The 25,558-nt window shown below is 60.5% G+C and overlaps 1 protein-coding gene across 11 annotated transcripts in view; it reads right to left on the bottom strand.

Moving 5' to 3' along the window:
- Positions 1 to 467: 467 nt before the first annotated feature.
- TM4SF5 (transmembrane 4 L six family member 5) overlaps positions 468 to 25,558 on the bottom strand; it is a 30,212-nt gene continuing 5,121 nt past the window's right edge. For 2 of the 11 annotated variants that reach the window (XM_054005472.1, XM_054005478.1), the window contains 10 exons: positions 25,333 to 25,421; positions 24,551 to 24,652; positions 24,333 to 24,462; positions 23,911 to 23,969; positions 23,169 to 23,329; positions 21,542 to 21,979; positions 18,868 to 18,948; positions 18,597 to 18,736; positions 17,850 to 18,042; positions 468 to 1,651 (listed from right to left, as the gene is read on the bottom strand). In XM_054005472.1, coding sequence (XP_053861447.1) covers positions 1,355 to 1,651; positions 17,850 to 18,042; positions 18,597 to 18,736; positions 18,868 to 18,948; positions 21,542 to 21,979; positions 23,169 to 23,329; positions 23,911 to 23,969; positions 24,333 to 24,462; positions 24,551 to 24,652; positions 25,333 to 25,421 — 1,690 coding nt within the window. In that variant the 3' untranslated portion in view covers positions 468 to 1,354. Of the gene's footprint in view, positions 1,652 to 16,115; positions 16,338 to 17,849; positions 18,043 to 18,596; positions 18,737 to 18,867; positions 18,949 to 19,238; positions 20,372 to 21,541; positions 21,980 to 22,188; positions 22,445 to 23,168; positions 23,409 to 23,910; positions 23,970 to 24,332; positions 24,463 to 24,550; positions 24,653 to 25,332; positions 25,422 to 25,558 lie in introns of those variants that run through there. The other 9 variants (XM_054005470.1, XM_054005475.1, XM_054005471.1 and 6 more) reach the window with 9 other exon arrangements.

Below are 25,558 nucleotides of genomic sequence, written 5' to 3'. Positions count from 1 at the left end.
CTGTATGTGCTCCGTCTCTCCGAGGGGAATAGCTCGCGGCGATGTATGTGCTCCGTCTCTCCGAGGGGAACAGCTCGCAGCGCTGTATGTGCTCTGTCTCTCCGAGGGGAATAGCTCGCAGCGCTGTATGTGCTCCGTCTCTCCGAGGGGAACAGCTCGCAGCGCTGTATGTGCTCCGTCTCTCCGAGGGGAACAGCTCGCAGCGCTGTATGTGCTCCGTCTCTCCGAGGGGAACAGCTCGCAGCGCTGCATGTGCTCCGCCTCTCCGAGGGGAACAGCTCGCAGCGCTGTATGTGCTCCACCTCTCCGAGGGGAATAGCTCGCAGCGCTGTATGTGCTCCGCCTCTCCGAGGGGAATAGCTCGCAGCGCTGTATGTACTCCACCTCCCCGAGGGGAATAGCTCGCAGCGCTGTATGTACTCCGTCTCTCCGAGGGGAACAGCTCGCGGCGCTGTATGTGTGACGAACTGGGCCTGTTCTCACGGTGGTCTGTGAATGCTGACAGGGGAGTGTTCTGGGATAGTCTGCATTGCAGGATGGGATCTGCCCGAGGGCGCCCGAGGGCGCATACCTGAGTGTGTAACATGAGAACCCAGGAAGGGGTTGAAGGGGAGGCGACTCCTTAGCCCGGGAAACTGAACAAAGGCTGTGGGAGGGGTCGCTGAAAGGAGAGTGCTGGAAGCAGGCAGGGAGAGAGGGCTGGGGGGCAGAGATGGCTCTGACCTCCCAAGGGGGGCTGGGCTGGAATGCCCGGGGACCCCAAGATGGACCTAACTGAGGGGGTCCCTGTTGTCTGTGCCTGCAAGACCTGTCTTGGACTGTATTCCTGTCATCCAAATAAACCTTCTGCTTTACTGGCTGGCTGAGAGTCATGGTGAATCGCAGGAAGCCGGGGGTGCAGGGCCCTGAGTCCCCCAATACTCCGTGACAACTGGTGTCAGCGGTGGGATCTACTGCACCCCGTGGACGGCGCTTCCTGCAGTAAGTAACTGGGGAGCAGTAAAACGAAGGGGGATTGACGGGGACCAGGCGTGCTGAAGAGTAAGAGAGAGACGGTTATTACCCCTGGGAGTGTGTGACCAGCGAGAAGGACTTTTGCAGTAACAGGGTCCCCCGGGGGGATCGCAGCGAGTGGTCCCAGGGGCGGAGGAGTCTGCAGCTCGACCCTGGCAGAGAGGTGGTGACCTCAAGAAGGGCTGGCACACTAGGGGGCCCCCTGGGAACTGTGGGGAGCTGTGAGCACACAGGCCGGTGAGTGGCCAGCAGGAAGATGTATGCCAAGCGGCTTAAGAGCGACCTGGTGGAGCTATGCAAGCAGAGGCGGCTGCGCATTGGGAGGCTCACCAAAGAACAGCTAATTGCCCAGCTGGAGGCGGAAGATCGCGCGAATGAACTGATCCCTGTGTCTCAGGGAAGCAGCCTGGCAAATGCAGCGCAGGCACCAGTGTCTGTCCCAGCTGGGAGTGGTCAGCCGGCTGCTGAGGGCTTCCCGAGACCCCTCCTTCCTATGCCTGGGAGAAGGGTGGGGAGGAGCCCAGCAAATACCGAAGGCGCCGTGAACCCCCCGGCCAGCAGGGGGTCCCCCCGGCGAAGCCCACCGGCCAGCAGAGGATCCTCCCGGCGGCGTTCGGCATCCGGGGAGCGGAATTGGCTGGAATGGGAGAAAGAGCTAAAACTGAGAGAGCTGGAGGATCGTGAACAACAGAGACAGCATGAACGGGAGGAGAAAGAGAGACAGCATCAGCGTGAACGGGAGGAGAAAGAGAGACAGCATCAGCGTGAACGGGAGGAGAAAGAGAGACAGCATCAGTGTGAAGAGAGACAGCGTCAGCAGGAACGGGAGGAGAATGAGAGACAGAGACAGGAGAATGAGAGACAGCGTCAGCATGACCTGGAACTGGCGAGATTGAAGGGCAGCGAACCCCCGGCTGCGGTGAGTGAGGGGGGACCCAGGACTGCACGGAGCTTTGATAAGTGCATCATGGCCCCATACAAGGAGGGGGAGGACATGGATGACTTCCTGGAGGCCTTTGAGACGGCCTGCGAGCTGCACCGTGTGGACCCCGCGGACAGACTCCGGGTCCTTACCCCCTTACTGGACCCCAAATCCGTGGCATTGTACCGCCAACTGGGAGAGGCAGAGAAAGGGGACTACGAACTATTCAAAAGAGCCCTGCTACGAGAGTTTGGGCTGACTCCTGAGATGTACTGGGAAAGGTTCCGGAGTCAAGATAAAACCCCTGAGATCTCATATCTGCAACTAGCCGCCCGCATGGAGAGATACGCCAGCAAGTGGGCTGGTGGGGCCCAGACGAAGGAGGACCTGATTAAACTGCTGGTACTGGAGCAACTGTATGACCGGTGCCCATCCGACCTGAGGCTGTGGTTGGTGGACAGAAAGCCAGAGAACCCGCGACACGCCGGGCAGCTGGCTGATGAGTTTGTAAAGAGCCGGTCAGGAGATAAAAGGGAGGAGTCCCAAAGGAACAGTCCCACCACAACGCAGAGAGAGAGTCACCATGGGACCTCCCCATGGGAAAAAACAGAAAAAACCCATCAGAGGGGAGCATCCGGCATCAGGACCATCCGACCTACTCAAGGGGACCCATGGGACATGGGCTGCTACCACTGTGGCCAAAAGGGCCACATACGGGCCCAGTGCCCTAGGCTCAGGGACAGACTGAGCAGACCGAACCCACAGAGGGTTAACTGGGTAGAGACCCAGCCCGGCGAAAGGCAGCATTCCCAGGGAAGAGGGGCTGGCAGAGTACCACCTGCTAAGGAGGGAGGAGAGCTCCAGGCCAGCTCCTCTAGGGGGCTGGATGCTCCAGACTCAGGGTTTTTGGTTTATATGGTAGGCGCGGGGCTGTCCCTCCGGAGAGAGTACCTTGTTCCCCTGGAGGTGGATGGGAGGAAGGTCAATGGATACTGGGATACGGGCACAGAGGTGACGCTGGCCCGGCCCGAGGTGGTGGCCCCAGATCAGGTGGTGCCCAACACCTACCTGACCCTGACGGGGGTGGGCGGAACACCAGTCAAAGTACCCGTGGCAAGGGTACACCTGAAGTGGGGGGCCAAGGAGGGCCCCAAGGATGTGGGGGTACACCCGTATTTGCCCACTGAGGTATTGATGGGGGGGGACCTGGAGAACTGGCCAAGCAACCCCCAAAAGGCACTGGTTGTGACCCGCAGTCAGAGCCGGCGAGGGGCACTGCGCCCTGGCCTTGGGGGGGGTGCCTTGCCTGAGGCGCAGGACCCTAACCTGGTGGGGAGGGAACGCCCAGGGACACGGCTCAGGGAGGCTGCAGCTTCAGGCCCAGCGGGCGAGGAAGAGCAGGTGGCCATCCCTGTCCCAGCTGCTGAGTTCCAGGCCGAGTTACAGAGAGACCCCTCCTTGCGGAAAATAAGGGACCTAGCCGACCTCAATGCGGTACAGACCATGGGACGAGGTGGCCGGAAAAGGTTCCTGTGGGAGAAGGGGTTCCTGTACCGAGAATGGGCTCCCCCAGGGGAAATGAAGTCAGGGGGGATCAGGAGGCAGCTGGTGGTACCCCAGAAGTATCGCCGCCAGCTGCTGTGCCGGGCCCATGACATTCCCCTCGCAGGGCACCAGGGAACCTGGCGTACCCAGCAGAGGCTGCTACGGAGCTTTTACTGGCCTGGGGTCTTTGTTACTGTCCGACAGTACTGCGGATCCTGTGACCCCTGTCAGAGGGGGAGGAAGGCCTGGGACAAGGGGAAAACAGCTTTAGGACCCTTGCCCAGCATAAAGGATCCTTTCCAGAGGGTGGCCAAGGTTAAAAGGGCGGCTCTGAACCAAGAGAGCCCAAAGCACAGACCTCCAGACTGGAGCGCTGGGAGAAGACCACAGCCCAGTTGGAACCCCAGAGGTATGGGGGTGGGAAAAGGGCGCAGGCCGCATAAACCTTCCCACATGCGAACTGCGAGTGCCATCAAGCACCCCCGACCTAAGGGGGGGCGTGAAACTGGAGGGGCCTGGTGTAATTCTCACCAAGGAATGGGAGGGATGCGGGGGCATCCATGGGAACGGGGGTAGGTTCGAACTTCCCCGGGTCACTGGCTAAAGTGACCCTGCTCAGTTCGGTCTCGAAGGGGGGAGAGATGTGACGAACTGGGCCTGTTCTCACGGTGGTCTGTGAATGCTGACAGGGGAGTGTGCTGGGATAGTCTGCATTGGAGGATGGGATCTGCCCGAGGGCGCCCGAGGGCGCATACCTGAGTGTGTAACATGAGAACCCAGGAAGGGGTTGAAGGGGAGGCGACTCCTTAGCCCGGGAAACTGAACAAAGGCTGTGGGAGGGGTCGCTGAAAGGAGAGTGCTGGAAGCAGGCAGGGAGAGAGGGCTGGGGGGCAGAGATGGCTCTGACCTCCCAAGGGGGGCTGGGCTGGAATGCCCGGGGACCCCAAGATGGACCTAACTGAGGGGGTCCCTGTTGTCTGTGCCTGCAAGACCTGTCTTGGACTGTATTCCTGTCATCCAAATAAACCTTCTGCTTTACTGGCTGGCTGAGAGTCATGGTGAATCGCAGGAAGCCGGGGGTGCAGGGCCCTGAGTCCCCCAATACTCCGTGACAGTATGTACTCCGTCTCTCCGAGGGGAACAGCTCGCAGCGCTGTATGTGCTCCGCCTCTCCGAGGGGAATAGCTCGCAGCGCTGCATGTACTCCACCTCTCCCAGGGGAATAGCTCGCAGCGCTGTATGTGCTCCGCCTCTCCGAGGGGAATAGCTCGCAGCGCTGCATGTGCTCCACCTCTCCGAGGGGAATAGCTCGCAGCGCTGCATGTGCTCCACCTCTCCGAGGGGAATAGCTCGCAGCGCTGTATGTGCTCCTCCTCTCCGAGGGGAATAGCTCGCAGCGCTGTATGTGCTCCACCTCTCCGAGGGGAACAGCTCGCAGCGCTGCATGTACTCCACCTCTCCGAGGGGAACAGCTCGCGGCGCTGTATGTACTCCACCTCTCCGAGGGGAACAGCTCGCGGCGCTGTATGTGCTCCGCCTCTCCGAGGGGAATAGCTCGCAGCGCCGCATGTGCTCCACCTCTCCGAGGGGAACAGCTCGCAGCGCTGTATGTGCTCCGCCTCTCCGAGGGGAATAGCTCGCAGCGCTGTATGTACTCCACCTCTCCGAGGGGAATAGCTCGCAGCGCTGCATGTGCTCCACCTCTCCGAGGGGAACAGCTCGCAGCGCTGTATGTACTCCACCTCTCCGAGGGGAATAGCTCGCAGCGCTGTATGTACTCCGTCTCTCCGAGGGGAATAGCTCGCAGCGCCGTATGTGCTCCGCCTCTCCGAGGGGAATAGCTCGCAGCGCCGTATGTACTCCGTCTCTCCAAGGGGAATAGCTCGCAGCGCTGTATGTGCTCCACCTCTCCGAGGGGAATAGCTCGCAGCGCTGTATGTGCTCCACCTCTCCGAGGGGAATAGCTCGCAGCGCTGTATGTGTTCCACCTCTCCGAGGGGAACAGCTCGCAGCGCTGCATGTGCTCCGCCTCTCCGAGGGGAATAGCTCGCAGCGCTGTATGTACTCCGTCTCTCCGAGGGGAATAGCTCGCAGCGCTGTATGTGCTCCGCCTCTCCGAGGGGAATAGTTCGCAGCGCTGTATGTACTCCGTCTCTCCGAGGGGAATAGCTCGCAGCGCTTTATGTGCTCCGCCTCTCCGAGGGGAATAGCTCGCAGCGCTGCATGTGCTCCACCTCTCCGAGGGGAATAGCTCGCAGCGCTGTATGTACTCCACCTCTCCGAGGGGAATAGCTCGCGGCGCTGTATGTGCTCCGTCTCTCCGAGGGGAATAGCTCGCGGCGCTGTATGTACTCCACCTCTCCGAGGGGAACAGCTCGCAGCGCTGTATGTACTCCGTCTCTCCGACGGGAACAGCTCGCAGCGCTGTATGTACTCCGTCTCTCTGAGGGGAATAGCTCGCAGTGCTGTATGTGCTCCGTCTCTCCGAGGGGAATAGCTCGCAGCGCTGTATGTGCTCCGTCTCTCCGACGGGAACAGCTCGCAGCGCTGTATGTACTCCGTCTCTCCGAGGGGAATAGCTCGCAGCGCTGTATGTGCTCCGTCTCTCGGACGGGAACAGCTCGCAGCGCTGTATGTACTCCGTCTCTCCGAGGGGAACAGCTCGCAGCGCTGTATGTACTCCACCTCTCCGAGGGGAACAGCTCGCAGCGCTGTGTGTACTCCGTCTCTCCGAGGGGAATAGCTCGCAGTGCTGTATGTGCTCCGTCTCTCCGAGGGGAATAGCTCGCAGCGCTGTATGTACTCCACCTCTCCGAGGGGAATAGCTCGCAGCGCTGTATGTACTCCACCTCTCCGAGGGGAATAGCTCGTGGCGCTGTATGTACTCCACCTCTCCGAGGGGAACAGCTCGCGGCGCTGTATGTGCTCCGTCTCTCCGAGGGGAATAGCTCGCAGCGCTGTATGTGCTCCCCCTCTCCGAGGGGAATAGCTCGCAGCGCCGCATGTGCTCTGTGACGTTATTGATATAATCTGGGACCATATAGATCATTGTTGCAACCAAGGTCCTGTAGTGGCACCCAGATCTTGTATAAAGGGGGTCTGGCTGGCTGGTTTGGTTTGCCTTAGAGGTGGAAAACCCCAGCCTTGGGCTGTAACTGCCCTGTTTGAGCAATTTGTCCTGAGTTGGCACTCTCAGTTGGGTTCCGCCAGAACCGCATTGTCACAGTGGCGTAGTCGGCAGGATCCACAGAACCAGGTCAATTAAGCGTTGGGTCAGAACCCCACGCTATCCACATTGGAATTTTGGGATTGAGAGTTTGGCTGGTTAAAGAGCTGCTGCAATGGCTGAGCAAAGAGCATATGAGGCCTTGACAAAAAAGCCCTGAAAGATTTGTGTTCAGAAAAGGGGATAAGCTTTAGAAAGAAAGCTACAAATCAAGAACTGAGAGATCTGTTAATGGCCAGTGATCAGAAGGCAGAAGCAATTGTAATGCAAAAGGCAGCAAGTAAACTGCAACTTGAGCATGAACAAAGACTGGCAGAAATTCGTTTGCAGGAACTAGAAGCTGAGGCAAAAGTGCAAAGATTTCAGCTCCCAGTCAAAAAAGCAAGGGAAGAAAAGCAGAAATTGTATCCTCTTGAAAGTCCGGTTTATAACAATGTTGGTATGTTGTATAACTCTGAGCAGTTGTCTGGGTGTAACCAAATGTACCCCAATTCTGCCACCTTTTATGTAAATGCTTTTACTGTGTGTTCAGTAAAGAGTGGCTCCATAACTTGTGCCAATGCTCTGTATGGGAGTGGTAGTGAAAAATTCACAGAGAATGTAAAAGTCAATGGTAAAAGCTGTGTAGGGCAAATGATGGCTTCTAACATCACTCTGGTTAAAGCAGATCTTGTCAAAGAGGAAGATTATTTACCAAATCAGAGTGTGAATGTTGTAGTCCTCTATGAGTTTACTGTAAGCGTGCCTTTAGCCAGAATCCACCTTGAATGGAATGGTGCTAAGCATGAAGTTATAGCTGGGGTAAGGAAGTTATTGCCTAAGGATCTTTTGATTGGGGAAAATGTTAAAGCTTTGTTCAGTCCAGGTAGTCAGTCACAGGACAGGAATGATCTTAAACCTGTGTCTATTGTGGGCAATGATTTGCCTGGGGAGGGTTGCTCCAAAGGTTTGTCGGAGAAGAGCCATTTGTCTGTAAATGAAGTTTCTGAATGTCGGTCTAGTGGCTCTGAAGTGAATCTGGAGTTAAATCAAGAGCAGCAGAATCTTATTGGGCAGGAAACTGTTTCTCTGGAGCAGATTAAAGAGGATGGTCAAGTGGAAGCCCTAACTGAGGAAGGAAAGGGGGGATTTTGGATGGGTGATGCATTGGTGGCTAGTACAGCTTGCAAAAGTGAACCTGAAAAGGGTAACTGTGATTTGCTGGCAGTGGCTCAGTGTAGTAAGAAGAGCAGTTTATCGGTTGGGAGTGGCAAGGTGCCTGGTAAGGAAGCTGCCCCACTCTCCCAGTCTTTGTCTGTAGTCAGCCCTGTGTGCTGGGACAAAGGAGAGGAAGGCAGGAAAAGTTTGGAGGAGCCAAGGCAGCCTTGTGAGCTGATAGCTTTGTCTAGTCAGCAGTTTGGGAAGGCAGGGATAGTGGAAGATGAATGTCCCTAGACCTTACCTGTTTCCTGTGTGGAGAATAGTGACAGTGAAGGAAATGTGCCTGATCTGTCAGGGGTATTGACTTGCCTATGGAGGAAGCTACCCCAGTCTCCAAGCAGTTGTCTGTGAACAGCCCGGTGTGCTGGGACAAGGGAAATGAAATCCCGAGCTGTGTATCTGGTAGAAAGGGTGTCTCCAGCTCGTCTTTGTCTGTGGAGCAGACAGAAGGTGCCTTTCAGCCTGTGAGGGTTGAGAATAGTGCAGATGTCTCAGAGTTGGTTCTGAATTCAACTAAAGCCCAGGAAGGGAATGGTCCTAAGTCTGTGTCTGCTGGGGAGAATGGCACCGTAACTAGGTTACATCCAGTTAGTGTCTTAGCAAAATCCCAGAGACCAGACAACTCTGCTGCTTGTATTTTGCCTATTGCTAGTGTGTGGTTGGTAAAGGGTGCAGCAACTCTGTCTGATCAGGGTGATATCCTAGCCAGGGCACAAGGAGAGCATGCAGGTGATTTGGTTGTGTTACCTACTGATGGTGTGGAAACTTGTAGCAAGAAGGAAAGGATTCCTGAACTTGTGTGTGGCAAAGGGAAGGGAAATGTTTCTAACCTTTCATCTAGGAAGTCTATGGGTTTGCCTGAAAGGGGATTGTGTAGAAATCTGCTTGATGGGCCAAAGGTGATCCTGGATGTAAGTAAGACCCAGACAGAGTCTGTTGTGGCTCAGGAAAGTGTTCCTTTAGAGCAAGCCCTAGATGAAGAGGGTAAGGGCAGAATTTCTGTGAGGGGTGAATTGCTGCTTAGAAAAGCTCCTGGGGAAAGGAATCCTCATGGTAATCTGTGCAAGCAGTTCCCTGAAACTGAAGGATGTGAGAGTGATTTAATAAAGGAAGTTTCGGTTCCTAACAGCCAGAAATTTTCTGTTGTGAATGGATCCACTGACTTTCCTTTCAAAAGATCCAGTGTGGGTAGCTTTGAGAAGGTCTCAGATGGAGCAAAAGCTGTTAAGAAAGTTGAGCAACCCTATAACCAAGTGGCTGTGTGTGGCCAGCTTGTTGGGAAGACAATGGTGTTGGAACAGGAATGTCTCCATTCTAATTCTTTAAGTGAGCAGTCTGTGCTTCAGGGTCTGAGGACAGATTTGGTCACTGGTGTTTCAAAGCAGAACAGTTTTATGGCTAAATGCTTGAGGATGCGGGGGAGAGCAAGCAAACTCTCACCCTCAAACTCGTTGGATTTGTGTGGTATCTCTTTAAGACAGAGTCCAGTCTTGGAAATGATTGCAGTTAAGGATATGAAAACTGGTGGACTGGCTTCTGTCTGTGGTAATGCAAATTACTTGTCTGGCTGGGAAAGGGAGGACTTGCTAATAGCTGTTAGCACAGAGAGCCCACCCCATCAGCCAGTGAATTCTGTTAAGCAAGAAAAATCAGGGTTTGATCCTGCAGGACAAGGAGGAAAGAGAAAACTGAATTTTGCAAAGGGAAGCAACAGGTTAACCCTAAAATGCCCAAACTCCAATGGTATTGAGCCAAAGGTGTGGCATGACAACCATAATTGTAGATGGACACTTGCAATGGATTTGTTGTTAATGCTAATGGTAATTTTGTAACTGATGTGTTGCTATTACCAAGAACTGTAAGAATGTACAATGTTCCTAATCGGTTGGAAAATCCCTTGAACATGTTAAAAGGAATACATGAGAACACACTTTATGTTAAAAGGCCTTGTTATACTGATGTTTCACAGTTGATGCCTGTAAACAGTATTGGAACTTTTCACAGGAGAAAAGACATTCCAGACCTAATGTGCTGTATGAGAAGGGAAACTAAGGCACACTACCATATTGCTTTCACGGCTAAATGCCAAGATTCCTGGACTATAAACATCATTAATATCTGCATTTATTTGATGTTAATTGGGTTCCAAACATTTGCCCGAGCTCGTATGGATAAAGTAGCGGTTTTCTTTAGCTCTTGGCAAGGTTACATGAGACATACAGGAACCATGCTGCAAGAGCAGATCCAATCCACTATTGTTCTAACCAAGTTTTACCTTGAGTGTGTAAAGAGGATTGTTTTGTTGTTGAACACAATTTTGATAAACCATTTCTGTTATACTCTGATATGGCTTCTAACCCCAATACTAGCCGTAGTGAGATAAACCCAAGGATGGGGAGCTCTTGGGATGCAGTCAGTGATGTTTGTGTCATCCCTTCCTGCATCAATTTTGCGTTGGGGGTGTGACGTTATTGATATAATCTGGGACCATATAGATCATTGTTGCAACCAAGGTCCTGTAGTGGCATGCAAATCTTGTATAAAGGGGGTCAAATGGGGTGTCTAAGACAAGGTTCTGGTTTGCTGGTTATGATTATGCTGTCTGTATGTGTGTATCAATTTTGTAGTTGAAGTTATGAATATTGGCTCTATACTGTCTGTATTTCAAACTGGGTGACATCCCAGACAAACTGGTGTTAGCTCTGCCTAGCCTGCTTGATGGCCCATTAAGGACCATCAGCTATACAATGGACCCATTGAGAGAAGGCAGATACGCCTTGAGACTCAGCAAAGTATGCAGGGACTGGCCCATGTGACTCCAGACTCCATTTTGCTGTAATTTTCCACAGTAAGAACAAAGAGGTGATCTTACACCTGGAAAAGACTATACAAGGCTGATGCCTCATCTCCATCTTGTCTTCAATCCTGCTTCTTATCTCTGGAGGAACTTTGCTACAAGCTGAAGCTCTGAACAAAGGACTGAGGACCCATCCCAGCTGGGGATGTTCCAGAGACTTGATTTGAACCTGCAGTTTATTCCATCGCTGCTGCAAGCCTGAACCAAGAACTTTGCCATCACTGGATGTAATTGATACCATTTAACCAATTCTAACTCTCATCTCTATCTTTTTCCTTTTATGAATAAACCTTTAGATTTTAGATTCTAAAGGATTGGCAGCAGCGTGATTTGTGGGTAAGATCTGATTTGTATATTGACCTGGGTCTGGGGCTTGGTCCTTTGGGATCAGGAGAACCTTTTTCTTTTACTGGGGTATTGGTTTTTATAACCATTTGTCCCCATAACAAGTGGCACTGGTGGTAATACTGGGAAACTGGAGTGTCTAAGGAGATTGCTTGTGAGACTTGCGGCCGGAACTGTGGGCAGCGTCTGGGCCCGATCAGTGAAATCGCCTCTCTGCCCCTACGCGAGATTCCCGCTTACGCAGCCCGGGATGGCGTTCGCCCTTCTTGTCACAGCGTCGCCCCGGGAGCTCACGTTCCGCTGATTACCCTCCCCGCCCCCCAAATCTGCTTCAGAGTCGCTGCTCCCCAGGAGAGACTCCCCGGCCCGTGTATGGCTGACGCGCCTCGTTCCGTGTTGTGTACGGTGGCATTTAACCGCATTCAAACCACAGTATTGGGTTGTGATCCACATCGCTCTGAACCGGGGACCTGGCCTCTCCCTCATTCCACTCCTTATTTCCCACTGAAGTGTTAACAGTGGGATCCTGGTGTCGTAACGGCATAGTGGTGTTAGCGGTGGGATACTACGTCCAAAGTGGTAACAGTAGAGTCAGCGGTGGGATCCTGGCACCGTAACAGCATAGTGGTGTGAGCGTTGGGATATGACATCCAAAGTGGTAACAGTGGGATGCTGGCCCCATAAAGGCACCTGGTGTCAGCGGGGATGGTTGAATCGTTTGGCGTGAGGCCGGAGGTGTTGTCATGACGTGTTTGCTCTGGGAGTTTTGGGGCGATGAGGCGGCAGAACCCTAGGTGGGTGTCGGTAGGAACCTTGCATCATGCGCCCCAGGATAGTCAGGGGCAGGATTAACCTAATTACAGGCCTGACCCCATGCAAAGAGAAGGCGAGGCCGACCCCTTTGCACTGCTCACACAGGCTGGAACCCAGCCCAGCCCACACCCCCGGGTATAAAACACCCCTGCCCCGTGCCAGGAGCTGCACATCTGCTGCTGGCTCCCTCCGCTCGCCTACCCAGCCATGGACAGCTCCCTGCACGCCACGCTCGGCCTTCTGCTCGGCTGCTGCCTGTGGGGCGCATAGGGCCACACCAAGATCCACGTTAGCAATGGGGGGATATGGGGCACGTGGGGCGCGGAACAGTGCTGCCCCGGCAACAGCTTCGCCGTTGGGTTCTCCCTGAAGGTAAAGATTCACACTCGCCAGCCCGGCTCCCCCCTGCCCTCCCCACATCCCCTGCCTCCTTCCCCAGCCCGGTTCCCCCCTGCCCCACTCCCTGCCCCTTCACCCTCCCACATCCCTGCCCCCTTCCCCAGCCCAGCTCCCCCTGCCCCTGCCCTCCTCACCAACCCGGATCCCCCTGCCCCACAGCCCTGAACCCCTCTGCTCAATTTCCCCCTCCCCACACCGCTCTGGCCCCCCATCTCCTTGCACTGAAGTGATGGGGGCCCAGTTTCTAATGCCCAGGCTTGTTCCCCTCCAATGCCCCGTTGCAGGTGGAGCTGCCCCAGCTCGCCGGGGATGACACGGCACTGAACGGGATCCGGCTGCTCTGCTCCGACGGCAGCACCATCCAGTCCAACGTGGGGCCGTGAGTACCGTGGGGAGGGGCCCAACGGAGGGTGCGGGCACCTGGCAGAGGGGGCACTGGGCTCCATGCGCACTAGTGGAATAGAGGTGTCACCAACAGAACTGGGGTCGGTGGCAGAGATGGGAGGGTGGCATCAATGGTGGGATGTCGGTGTCAGCAGTGGGTTAGTGGTGGTAGAGGTGGGATCGTGGTATTGGCAGTGGGTTAGTGGGGGCAGGGATCGGATCGCGGTATTGATAGAGGGTTAGTGGGGGCAGGGGTGGGATCGTGGTATTGACAGTGGGTTAGTGGTGGCGGAGATGGGAGGGTGGCATCGATGGCGCGACGTCAGTGACAGCAGTGGGTTAGTGGTGGTAAAAGTGGGATCGTGGTATTGACAGTCGGTTGGAGGGCAGGGGTGGGATCATGGTATTGATAGCGGGTTACTGGTGTTAGACTCATAGACTCATAGACTTTGAGGTCAGAAGGGACCATTATGATCATCTGGTCTGACCTCCTGCATGTTGCAGGCCACAAAGCCATCCCAACCCTTTCCCTTGACTCTGCTGTTGAAGTCCCCAAATCCTGTGGTTTAGAGACTTCAATTAGCAGAGAATCCTCCAGCTAGCGATCCCTGCCCCACGCTGCGGAGGAAGGCGAAAAACCTCCAGGGCCTCTGCCAATCTACCCTGGAGGAAAATTCCTTCCCGACCCCAAATATGGCGATCAGTAAAACCCAGAGCACGTAGGCAAGATTCTCCAGCCTTACCCTTATTAGCCATTTGTGACGGAGCAGGGAGCAGGGCAGATTTGACCTGGGAATGTTGCAGGGGGATTGCAGTGGGGATGTGGGACTTCCCTTGAAGGAAGCTACCTGAGCTGTAACCTGAGCCAGGAACGGGGGTGGGGAGAATTAACACCTTCTGCCCGGGAGACTGAACAAAGGAGAGGAGCAGCGGGAGGGGCTTGGAGTTTAGTTTGAGTGGGGGCTGGGTGGTGCAACGCAGGGAACCCCAAGCTGGGGTCTAAGCTCCCTGAACCTCCCAGAGGGACCTAATTGAGGGGGGTCTGGTCGTACCTACACGCTCTGCTTGAGACTGTGTTCCTGTCCTTAAATAAACCTTCTGCTTTACTGGCTGGCTGAGAGTCGCAGTGAATCTCGGGAAGAGGGGTGCAGGGCCCTAACTCCCCCACAATCCGCAACACCATTATACTATTTACCAGCGAGGGCACGCTGTTCCTGTGACTAAAATCATGTTATTCCATTAGACCATTCCCTCCATAAACTTATCTAGCTTAATTTTAAAGCCAGACAGGTCCTTCGCCCCCACCGTTTCCCTCGGAAGGCTGTTCCGGTGGGATTGTGGTATTGGCAGTGGGTTAGTGGTGGCGGAGATGGGATCGTGGTATTGATAGAGGGTTAGTGGTGGCAGAAGTGGGATCGCGGTGGTGGTAGCGGTGGGACACTAGGGCAGCAGCTCCCAGCCCAGAGTGGCAGAGGTTGGGGGGAAGGCAGCACCCCCTGTGGGCCGTACCCAGCTGACCCGTTCTCTCCTCCCAGGTGGGGCTCATGGGGTCTAGTGAAGAAATGTCCCTCAGGGCAGCGGCTGACCCAGTTCTGGCTGCGGGTGGAGCCCTGCCAGGGCCTCAAGGACGACACGGCTGCCAACAACATCGAGTTCGTCTGCACGGGCGGGGCAGAGCTGAGGGGGGACGGGCTGCGCCGGGGCAACTGGGGCCCCCAGAGCTGCTCCTGCGGCCCGCGGGGCATCTGCACCATCGCCACCAAGGTGGAGGCCCCCCAGGGCAAAGGGGACGACACGGCCCTGAATGATGTCTATTTCAGATGCTGCAGGCCTGAAACCCTGACCACCACCACAACCCTGCCCCCTACCACCACAACCCAGTCCCCCACCTCCACAATCCAGACCCCCACCTCAACCGAGCCCCCCATCACCTCAACACAGCCCCCCACCTCCACAACCCAGACCCCCACCTCAACACTGCCCCCCACCTCCACACAGACCCCCACCTCAACTGAGCCCCCTATCACCTCAATGGAGCCCCCTACCTCCACAACCCAGACCCCCACCTCAACCCAGCCCCCCACGTCAACCGAGCCCCCCATCACCTCAACGCAGCTCCCCACCTCCACAACCCAGACCCCCACCTCAACGCTGCCCCCCACCTCAACCCAGCCCCCCATCACCTCAATGGAGCCCCCTACCTCCACAACCCAGACCCCCACGTCAACCCAGCCCCCCACGTCAACTGAGCCCCCCATCACCTCAACGCAGCCCCCTACCTCCACAACCCAGACCCCCACCTCAACCGAGCCCCACATCACCACAACCCAGACCCCCACCACCTCAACTGAGCCCCCCATCACCACAACCCAGACCCCCACCACAACCCAGTCCCCCACCACCCCACCGCAGACACCCTGTACACCCCCCCGGACCCCTCCCACCTCACCGCAGAACCCCCCCACCAGGTCGTCTGGTGGGCGCTGACCGCGCCCCACTGCCCCCTGCCCCCCAATCCCTGCTACTCCCACTCCCCGCCCCCCCATGAACCCTGCTCCCAGCTGCTCCCCCGCCAGCCCCTGTCTGTGTGACCCCCCCCCAATAAACAACTTACTTTGGACCTGAGCTGACCGGCATCTTATTGGCTGGACACCACCCTGGCTATGGGGTGGGGGGATGTCGCTCCCTCCCAGCTAAGGGGGGGCAGAGGGTGGAAATTAGAGATCCAACCCCCCCATCCAATTCCCTCACACTGCCCCCCCAGACAGACTGCCTGGCTCAGGGGGGTGGGGAATGGGGCAGGGGCCTGTCCCTTCTAGGGGGTGCCGGCTCCCACCTGGCCCCAGGGCGGGGACTGCCTGGGTCAGGGGGGCGGGGAATGGGGCAGGGGCCTGTCCCCTCTGGGGGGCGCCGGCTCCCACCCGGCCCCAGGGCAGGGACTGGCTGGCTCAGGGGGGCAGGGAATGGGGCAGGGGCCTGTCCCCTCTGGGGGGCGCCGGCTCCCACCCGGCCCCAGGGCAGGGACTGGCTGGCTCAGGGGGGCAGGGAATGGGGCAGGGGCCTGTCTCCTCTAGGGGGCGGCGGCTCCCACCTGGCCCCAGGGCATGGACTGCCTGGCTTGGGGGTCGAGAGGGAATATGGGGGGGGCATGGGAGGCAGAGTTGCACCCCATCAAGGGCCAGTGGGAGCCCCTTCACTGAGCCCCCCAGCTCTGCCCCCTCTCCTGGGCCCCCAGCCCCTTCCATAGGGCTCTGCCCCCCTTAGAATGGCTCCCACCTCCGCATCAGCCCCTCCTCCAAGACCTGGGGGGGAGGTCAGACCCCTAGGAGTCTGGACCCCCACCCGCAGCCCCCTTCCTCCCAACTGCCCCACCCCAAATCATGCTCCCAATGAAACCCACACGTGCCAGGCAGGAGCAGGGGGGCTCTTTAATTAGATACAAGCTGGGAGGTCTGGGGGCAGCGGGGGGTGAGAGCGCGGTCTGGGGGGCCCGGCTCGAGCCCCCGCCATAAAGGGCCCAGGCATCCCACAGCCCCCCGCAATGGACAGATGGATGGGAGGGTGACAACGAGTGACAGAGCCCCCCGGAAACCGGGTTTTCGGGGTCCATTGGCAGCTCAGAGACCTTCGCCCTGGGGGAGGGGAACCAGAGATCCAGGAAGTTAGTCACCAGGTATTTACCCAGTTCCCCACATGTCCCAGCTGGGTATTTACCCAGCTCCCCAGGCGCCCCCCCCAAACCAAGTATTTACCCAGCTCCCCAGGTGCCCCCCAAACTGGGTATTTACCCAGCTCCCCGGGCGCCCCCCAAACCGGGTATTTACCCAGCTCCCCGGGGGCCACAAACTGGGTAGTTACCCACCTCCCCGGGCACCACAAACCGGGTAGCCACCCACCTCCCCGGGCGCCCCCCAAACCGAGTATTTACCCAGCTCCCCGGGCGCCACAAACCGGGTACTTACCCAGCTCCCTGGGTGCCCCCTAAACCGGCTATTTACCCAGCTCCCCGGGCGCTCCAAAACGGGTATTTAGCCAGCTCCCCGGGCACCCCCCAAACCGGGTATTTACCCAGATCCCCAGGCACCCCCCAAACCGAGTAGTTACCCACCTCCTCGGGCGCCCCCCAAACCGGGTAGTTACCCACCTCCCCGGGCATCCCCCAAACCGGGTACTTACCCAGCTCCCCGGGCGCCCCCCAAACCAGGTATTTACCCAGCTCCGCGAGCACCCCCCAAACCGGTTAGTTACCCAGCTCCCTGGGCGCCCCCCAAACCGGTTAGTTACCCAGCTCCCCCGGAGTCGCAAACCAGGTATTTACCCAGCTCCCCAGGCGCTCCCCAAACCAAGTATTTACCCAGCTCCCCGGGCGCCCCCCAAACGGAGTATTTACCCAGCTCCCCGGGCGCTCCAAACCGGGTAGTTACCCACCTCCCCGGGCGCCCCCCAAACTGGGTAGTTACCCACCTCCCCGGGTTCTCCAAACTGGGTATTTACCCAGCTCCCCGGGTGCCCCCCAAACCAGGTAGCTACCCACCTCCCCAGGTTCTCCAAACCAGGTATTTACCCAGCTCCCCGGGCGCCCCCCAAACCGGGTAGCTACCCACCTCCCCGGGCGCCCCCCAAACCGGGTAGCTACCCACCTCCCTGGGTGCCCCAAACCGGGTATTTACCCAGCTCCCCGGGCACGCCTCAAGCCGGGTAGTTACCCAGCTCCCCCGGCGCCCCAAACCAGGTATTTACCCAGCTCCCCGGGCGCCCCCCAAACCGGGTATTTACCCAGCTCCCCAGGCGCCCCAAACCAGGTATTTACCCAGCTCCCCGGGCGCCCCCCAAACCGGGTATTTACCCAGCTCCCCAGGCGCCCCAAACCAGGTATTTACCCAGCTCCCCGGGCGCCCCCCAAACCGGGTATTTACCCAGCTCCCCGGGCACCCCCAAACCAGGTATTTACCCAGCTCCCTGGGCCATCCTGCAAGCTGGGTAGTTACCCAGCTCCCCGGGCGCCCCCAAACCGGGTATTTACCCAGCTCCCCGGGCGCCCCAAACCGGGTTTTTACCTAGGTCCCCGCATGCCCCAGCCGGGTAGTTACCCAGCTCCCCGTGGGCCCCAGCCGGGTATTCCCCAACCCCCGGGCGTCTCTCACCTGGCGCTCGGCCGGCTTGCGGCAGTCCCCGCACACGGTGCCCAGTAGCCCGTTGAGAACCTGCAGGGCGCACAGGGCCAGCTCCATGGCCCCCAGCCCCAGTGTGACGGAGAACAGGACCACGTGCCACAGCACCACCCGTGGCGGGGTCACGCACCGCTCCCACAGCGTCCGGTTCGCCAGGTAGTTCTCGCTGTGGGGTGGGGGGACACGGTCAGGGCAAGGTGGCTCAGGGAGCCGAGCGGGGGGGGAGTGTGATCCTGAGGGCCGAGGTCAGGGAGGGGGGCAGGGAGTGGAATCGGAATTGGGGGGCAGGACTGGTGGGGGAAGGGGGCAGGGAGCGTGGGAGTTGGGGTGCTATCTTTATGAACCTCCCTCCCCCACGCCTGCCTTGGTTTCCCCAGGGGGTTCCTGTTGGCCTTGGGGTGGGAGCGAGGGAGGGGGTGCGCCCCCAGCACTGCCAGGGGAAGGGGAAATTTTGGGGCATTGCGGGGGGGCAGACCTGGGTCCATGGAGCGGGGAGGACCTGGATCGGGGGGGGCAGGATTTCTGAGAGCTGTGGAAGGGGGAGGATTCAGGTGAAGGTTAGGAGGGCCAGGGATGTAGGGGGGGCAGGATTTGGGGGGCTGGGCGGGACAGGGTTGGGGTTGTGGGGGGCTAGAGTTTTCGGGTGTCAGGCTGGGGGGCTCCCAGCTCCCGGGGCTCCCCAAGATTATTATGGGATGGAGCAGGGCCCCGCCCCCCTACCTGATGTCCTGGAAGGGCGACCCCCATGTCCCTTCAGCATCCTGGCAGAGGGGCCCCTTGGCCAGGCCGGTGGCGGACACAACCAGGCAGTAAAACCCCCCCAGGACGCCCCATAGCGAGCAGAACACGGAGCGCAGCATCTGTGGGGGGAAACAGGGGGTTGTGAGAGCAGAGAGCAGCCCCCCCGCTCCCCCACTGCCCCCACCTCATCCCTTACAGTCCCCACACTGCCCCGCAACTGCCCACCCGCCCCAGGAAGGAGGGTCCGTACCCGGCACCGGTTCCCGCAGCATCCAACTCCACAGCAGCCCTTCCCCCCGGCGCGGATGGCCGAGAGCCCGGGGCAGAGAACCTGAAATGGGAGTGGGGGGGACACAGATCAAAACCAGCAGCTCCTAACCCCCCCGCCCCCCGCAATCAGTCCCACGGGCCCATCCGGTGTCAGGCAGTTCCCCAGGCCCCTCCCGAGTGGCTGCGTCACCGGTATCGGCAGCACCAGGGCAAAGGGCAAACGGGGTGTACTTGGTCGAAAAAGGAAGCTAGCAGTGGGGGGAAGTGCTGGCACGGGATGCTCCCCAGCACACACAGCCCCGCCCCCAATCAATACGATTCCCTGTGGGGAAGGGACCATGTGTGAGGAGGGTGGGAATGCGCGAGATATTGTTATGCGGCCTAAGCGTGCCTCAGTTTCTCTCTGGGCTCTGCCTTGCTGTGCCCTGAGCATCCCAGGGGGGAGCAGAGGCACCAGAAGAGACAAGGGGCAGTGAACCCCACCAAGCCACTTATCGCCAAGAGATTTCCCCATCCCCCACTGCTCTGCAGGGAAATGAGGAAAGGCCCCGAGCTGGAGGACCAAAAGGCCAGGCGGCTGGGTTAAGAGGGGAGCTCTCCGGGAATGTCTACACGGCACAAGCGCTGGCTCTGGTTTGAAACCTAGCCCCCCCGCTTCCATCCACACACAAATCTGGGGCAGCGAGCACTCCGGGCCCGGAACCTGGGGGGGGGGGTGTCTCAGGAGCCTGCTGCAATCTGGATCGGACCCCAGTGGGTCCCGGCAGAGGGGTCTGGCTCGGTGGGACGCACAAGGTCGAGCATGTGGAGGGCTGGGGACAGGAGACTCGGCCGTGGAGGCGGTGAGGCTGCCTGGGCCGACCCAGAAGGAAGAATGGGACCGACCCAGCCTGGTCCCTCCAAGGGGCAGTTTAAAAACCGGGCTGTAGTGCCGAGCCCGTGGATCCGGGACACCCCATCAGCCGGGGGGTCATTACCGGTGACAAGGACTTGCCCGACGGGTATGTGTCTGGCCAGTGATCAAGAGAACAGAGGTCGCTGGGCGGAGCCACGGACCCCGGGGTGGCCGTGTCCAGGAAGGGGCAGGTCGGGACGCTGTTAGTGGCAGCGGTGGGATACAGACCTGTAGCGGAAACCAGCCCAAGCAAAGTTTCCGCGCAAGGTATCTGGGGGTGGGGATGTCTTTGGGTCCTCGTCCAATGCGTACCCCCGTCACCGATTCACAGGGTCTGTGCCACGCCCTGGCCTTTACCCAGTGTCCCAGGAGCAACTCCGAGAGCGTGCTGGACCCCCCCAGCACCTCATGTCTTCACCCGCCAGCTGGGGGCTGTCGCTTGGCCAATGCGGGGCGGGCGAAGGAGTCAAGGTTCGGTCCTCGAAGCTCCCGCTGGAGCTTCTCCGCGACTCGGCCCTGGGTCTCCCCGGGAGGGAATCCGATGAGTGTGTCTCTCCCCACGGGTCGCACGTCCCTGTCGCACACAGGGCTGCCGAACAACGCGTACCCTGGAGCAACCCCCGGCGATCACCGCATCTCCCCTTTCCCCCCACGCCCCACATGCTGGCAGCACCCGGGGGAGGGGGGCAGAGAGACCGGGTCGGCAGGGGGGACGTGCGCACGGATGGAGGGCCAGGCAGACAAAGAGGTGGGAACATGGCATGCGGGGAGGGACAGACAGATGGGGGACGCAGCTCGGAGGGGCAGACATATGGTGGGGACGTGGCTCGGAGGGACGGGCAGATGGGGGGACAGACGCGGGAACACGGCGCAGAGGGACAGACAGACGGGGGGGACGCAGGACAGACGGAGGGACAAGGCGCAGAGGGAAGGGCAGATGGGGGGACATGGGACAGATGGAGGGACAAGGCGTGGAGGGACAGACAAATGGGGAGATGCAGGACAGAGGCGCACACAGACGGGGGGACAAGGCACGGAGGGATGGGCAGATGCGGGAGACATGGGACAGACGGAGGGATGCGCCTCGGAGGGACAGACAGATGGGGAGACGTGGGACGGAGGGACAGATGGGGGGACAAGGCGTGGAGGGACAGACAGAGGACGCGGGACAGATGGAGGGACAGACAGACGGAGAGATGCGGGACAGAGGGACAGACGGGGACAAGGCGCGGAGGGACGGGCAGATGGGGGGACATGGGACAGACGGAGGGACAGGGCACAGAGGGACGGGGAGATGCGGGACAGATGGGGGGGAATGTGGCTCGGAGGGACAGACAGACGGGGAGATGCGGAACAGAGGGACAGATGAGGGGGATGCAGGACAGATGGGGAGACGCAGGACAGAGGCGCACACAGATGGGGGGACGTGGCTCGGAGGGACGGACAGACAGGGGGACGTGGAACAGAGGGACAGATGGGGGGGACGCGGAACAGAGGGACAGACAGACGGGGGGATGCGGGACAGAGGCGCACACAGATGGCGGGACAAGGTGCGGAGGGACACGTGGCCGGGTGTGCGCAGGGATAGCCAGTTGGACAGACGGGGGGACCCAGCGGCCTGGACAGACAGAAAGCCCTGAGATGGGCGGGAGCCGGGTGGGACAGGAGGACAGACACGCGAAGCTGAGGCCCGGCGGGGGGAGTGGGGCGGGAGGTCGTTCCGGCTCAGGGTCCCCTCCCCCCGTGCTGCTCCACTCACCATGAGCCCCCCGCCGGCCAGGCCCCCCATCAGCCAGACCTGCAGGGTGAGGTGATCGGTCCAGCCCGTCTCCCCGTTGGGGAACATCAGCAGGACGTTGGCCACGATGCAGCCCAGCGCCATGGGCACCAGCGCCAGCCCCACGAGCCGCGAGCAGCGCCCCGTGCACATGGCTCGGGAAGGGGCGGGATGTCGCTGCCTGGAGCCAGGGGGAGATCGGGGCACCTGCTGCCCGGAGCCGGAGGATTTGGGGCACTTGATGCCTGGAGCCGGAGGATTTGCAGGGGCAGCTTCCCGGAGCTGGAGGATTTGGGGCGCCTGATGCCCGGAGCCGGAGGACTCGGGGAAAGCCGTTGCCCGGAGCCGGAGGATTTGGGGGGGCCGCTGCCTGGAGCCGGAGGATTCCCAGTCACGTCTCCCTGGCCTGGGCTGTTTGCTCTGCGATAAGCCGGGCAAAGGGCTGGGGTGGATGAAACGTCACCACCCCCCCGGTGCCAGGGGGAGAGTTGTGGCTCGGCCTTGAAGTGTGTGTGTGGGGGAGGAAGCTGGTGCTTGGCCCGGCTGGGGCGGGTGGGGGGGTGATGTCAGTGCCGCGGGGGTGGGGTGGGGGGGCAGGACCGGCTCATCCCCTGGGCCGGGGGGGGACCCGAGTGGGACAGTAATGAGGCGCAGGCTCCATTAGCCGGGGCGGGTTTATTAGTCCCCCCTCCCCTCGCCGTCCCCCCCCCTCATTTGCGCCGGCGGCCGCTGCGGTTCTGCCGCTTCTCCTTCCGGCGAGGGCGGCCCGGGCCCGGCTCCTGACCGGTGGGGCTGGGGGCAGGGGGCGGGACCAGCCCCGGGAGCTGCCGCACGCCCCCCGCACCCCCTTTGTACAGCAGGTGGAAGATGAAGGCGTTGGAGTACCTGGGGGGAGGGGAGGATACAGGGGTCAGAGGTCATGGTAACGGTAGGCAACAGGGGTCAGGGGTCATGGGTGGGTGAGGGTCAGGGAGAGTCAAAATAGAGTGGTGAGGGTCAATAGGTCAGAGGTCATGTTATGGGGGGTTAAAGGTCACGGAGAGGGCTGAGGTCACAGGTCATTGCAATGGGCACAGTGACGCTGGGGTCAGAGGTCACAAGAACGGGAGACAATGTCATGGGGTCGGAGGTCACACAGGTGGTGGATGACCTGGGTCAAAGGACATTCTGTCAAGGCCGAGGGAAGGGTCACTGGTGTTGGTGGGGTCAGAGGTCATTCTAATGAGAACATGGGGTCAGAGGTCATTCTACCGCATCACTCCCCCCGGCATACTACTGGGGTCAGAGGTCATTCAAATTCAGAATGAAGCATGGGTCAGAGGTCAATTGATGAGGCAGCTCAGGGGTCAGAGTTCAGCCGAATGGAGATAATTTTGGAGGGGGTCAGATTAACGGGAGGGGGGGGTGCGGGTCATAGGTCACTTGTGACATACAAGGGGTCATAGTGCAACCAGGGTCAGAGGTCAGGTTAATGGGACTAATGACTGAGGGGGTCAGAGGTCACATCAAGGGTGGGGGTCAGAGGTCACCCTACGGCCACCACTGGGGTCAGAGGTCATTTTAGCATCCGCCCCCTTCCCTCCCGATGCCCGCCACCCCCGGCACCCACCAGGGCATGGCGTTGTCGATGCCAGCCTGACGGAAGGGCGAGCGGAAGGGGTTGACGTGGGCCGGTCCGGCGCTGCCCCCCGTCGCCATGGAGACCGTGGCCTCGTCCACCGCGCAGCTGTACTCGCTGCACTCCGTGAAGTAGGCCGGGACCCGGAGTGCCTGCGGAGGAGACGGAGACACGGGGAGCCAGGCGTCCGGGGACCCAGGCGTCCGGGGACCCAGGTGTCCGGGGCTCGAGCTGCCGGGGAGGGAAGCCAGGCATCCGGTGCCAGAGGTGCCAGGGACCCAGGCATCCGGTGCCGGAGCCGCTGGGGAGCCAGGCGTCCGGGGCCAGAGTTTGGGGGTACAGCAGGAAGAGAGGAGTTTGGGATGCAGCAGGAGGAGGGGAGCTGGGGAGGCAAAGCGGGGGGAGAGGAGTTTGGGGTGCAGAAGGAAGAGGGGAGTTTGGGGTGCTGCAGGGGGATGGGAGCTGGGGGGACAAAGCGGGGGGGAGGGGAGTTTGGGGGAGTGCAGTGGGGAGAGGGGAGTTAGGGGGGCCGGGGGGTGGTTGGGGGGGGTGAGGGGAGGTTTGGCGGGGCCAGGGGGGCGAAGCGGGTCGAGCGGAGGTTGGGGGGCCACCTGGGGGCTGGGAGGTTGGGGGTTCAGAGGGGTGGTTGGGGGGGTTTGGAGGGCACAGGGGGGCCGGGGTGCAGTGGGGGAGGGAGGGTTTGGAGGGACCCGGGGGGGCCGGGGGCTCCCACCTGCAATCGGGGCAGGGCGCTGAGCCACGTGTCCTTCAGTGCAAAGCCGGAATTGAACCCTGACAAATAACGGGGGGGGGGCCTCAGGGGTCTGCCACAAACGAGGAGACCCCCCCGGGGGAACCCCCCTCCTCCCTCGGGGAACCCCTCCCCTCACTGTCAGCCCTCCTCCACCCCAGCCTGTGCCACCCCCATGCATTGGGGTTTCCCGGGTGTCCCCCCTAGAAAGCCCCCTCTCCCCTCCCTGCCACACAGCCCCCCCAGGGCCCCCAGATTGGGCCCCTCCCCTCCGACAGCCCCCGAGGGTCCCCCTCCCTGGCCTGAGCCCCTCCCCCCCGAACAGCATCCCAGGGTCCCCCCTCCCTTCCCTGTGCCCCCCCCAGACAACACCCCCCCAGCCAGGGCCCCCCCGGGGGACTCACCGATGACCAGGTCGGGTTTGGGGCCTGGCAGTAGTGGGGTGGGCTGGGCACAGAATTTCAGCTGCAGCCCCCCCCGCCCTCCCTTGGCCTTGGGGGCGGGGCCGGGCCAGATGCGCACCCCCTGTGCCTCCTGGGGGGGGGGAGAGACGGGGGGAATCAGCCATGGGGGGGTGAGGCTTGGGGCTCCCCCTCCTCCCGCCCCCATGGCCCCCCCTCACCGTTCTCTGCAGCAGGACCTGCTGCCCGTCGGCCTCGGGGGGCAACACCCCCCCCACGAACAGCAGCTCCAGCGACACGTGGGGCAGCAGCACCGACAGCTCCTGGGGGCCCAAAGGGGAGGGGGGGTCACAGATGGGGCCTGCTCTGAACCTGCCCTCCGAGGGGGGGTGTCTGCCACTGCCCCCCCCACGCGCACGGCAAGCCCCACACAGCCCCACGGCACCCCCCTATGCTCACCAGAGCCCAGCCCTGCCCCACGGCGCCCCCTGCCCCCCATACCCACCAGAGCACAGCCCTGCCCCACAGCGTACCCCTGCCCCCCCATACCCACCAGAGCACAGCGCTGCCCCACGGCACCCCCTGCCCCCCATACCCACCAGAGCCCAGCCCTGCCCCACGGCACCCCCTGCCCCCCATACCCACCAGAGCCCAGCCCTGCCCCACGGCACCCCCTGCCCCCCATACCCACCAGAGCCCAGGCCTGCCCCATGGCGCCCCCTGCCCCCCCATACCCACCAGAGCCCAGCCCTGACCCCCTAAACCCACCAGAGCCCAGCCCTGCCCCACAGCGCCCCCCGCCCCCCTAAACCCACCAGAGCCCAGCCCTGCCCCACAGCGCCCCCCGCCCCCCTAAACCCACCAGAGCCCAGCCCTGCCCCACAGCGCCCCCCGCCCCCCTAAACCCACCAGAGCCCAGCCCTGCCCCACAGCGCCCCCCGCCCCCCTAAACCCACCAGAGCCCAGCCCTGCCCCACAGCACCGCACGGCGACCCCCGCGCACCCAGAAGAGGGGGGCCATGTCCGATTCCTTCCCCGTCTCCACGATGTGAATTCGCAGCGACTGTTTGTTCAGGATGTTCAGCTCCGGGACTGGGGGAGGGGGGCAGAGGAATGGGGGGGTCAGAAGGGGGCAGGGGACCCCCCCAGTTCCCAGACCCCCCTCCAGGACTGGGGCTCCCCACCCCCGCCCAGACGGTGACCTCCGCCTCCCAGCCCCCCCGGACCCC

This window comes from Malaclemys terrapin, chromosome 15 (genome assembly GCF_027887155.1).
Source record: "Malaclemys terrapin pileata isolate rMalTer1 chromosome 15, rMalTer1.hap1, whole genome shotgun sequence".
Lineage (NCBI taxonomy): Eukaryota > Metazoa > Chordata > Testudines > Emydidae > Malaclemys > Malaclemys terrapin.
Note: the sequence above shows the minus strand (reverse complement) of the source record. Positions and strands in the feature narration are given on the sequence as shown.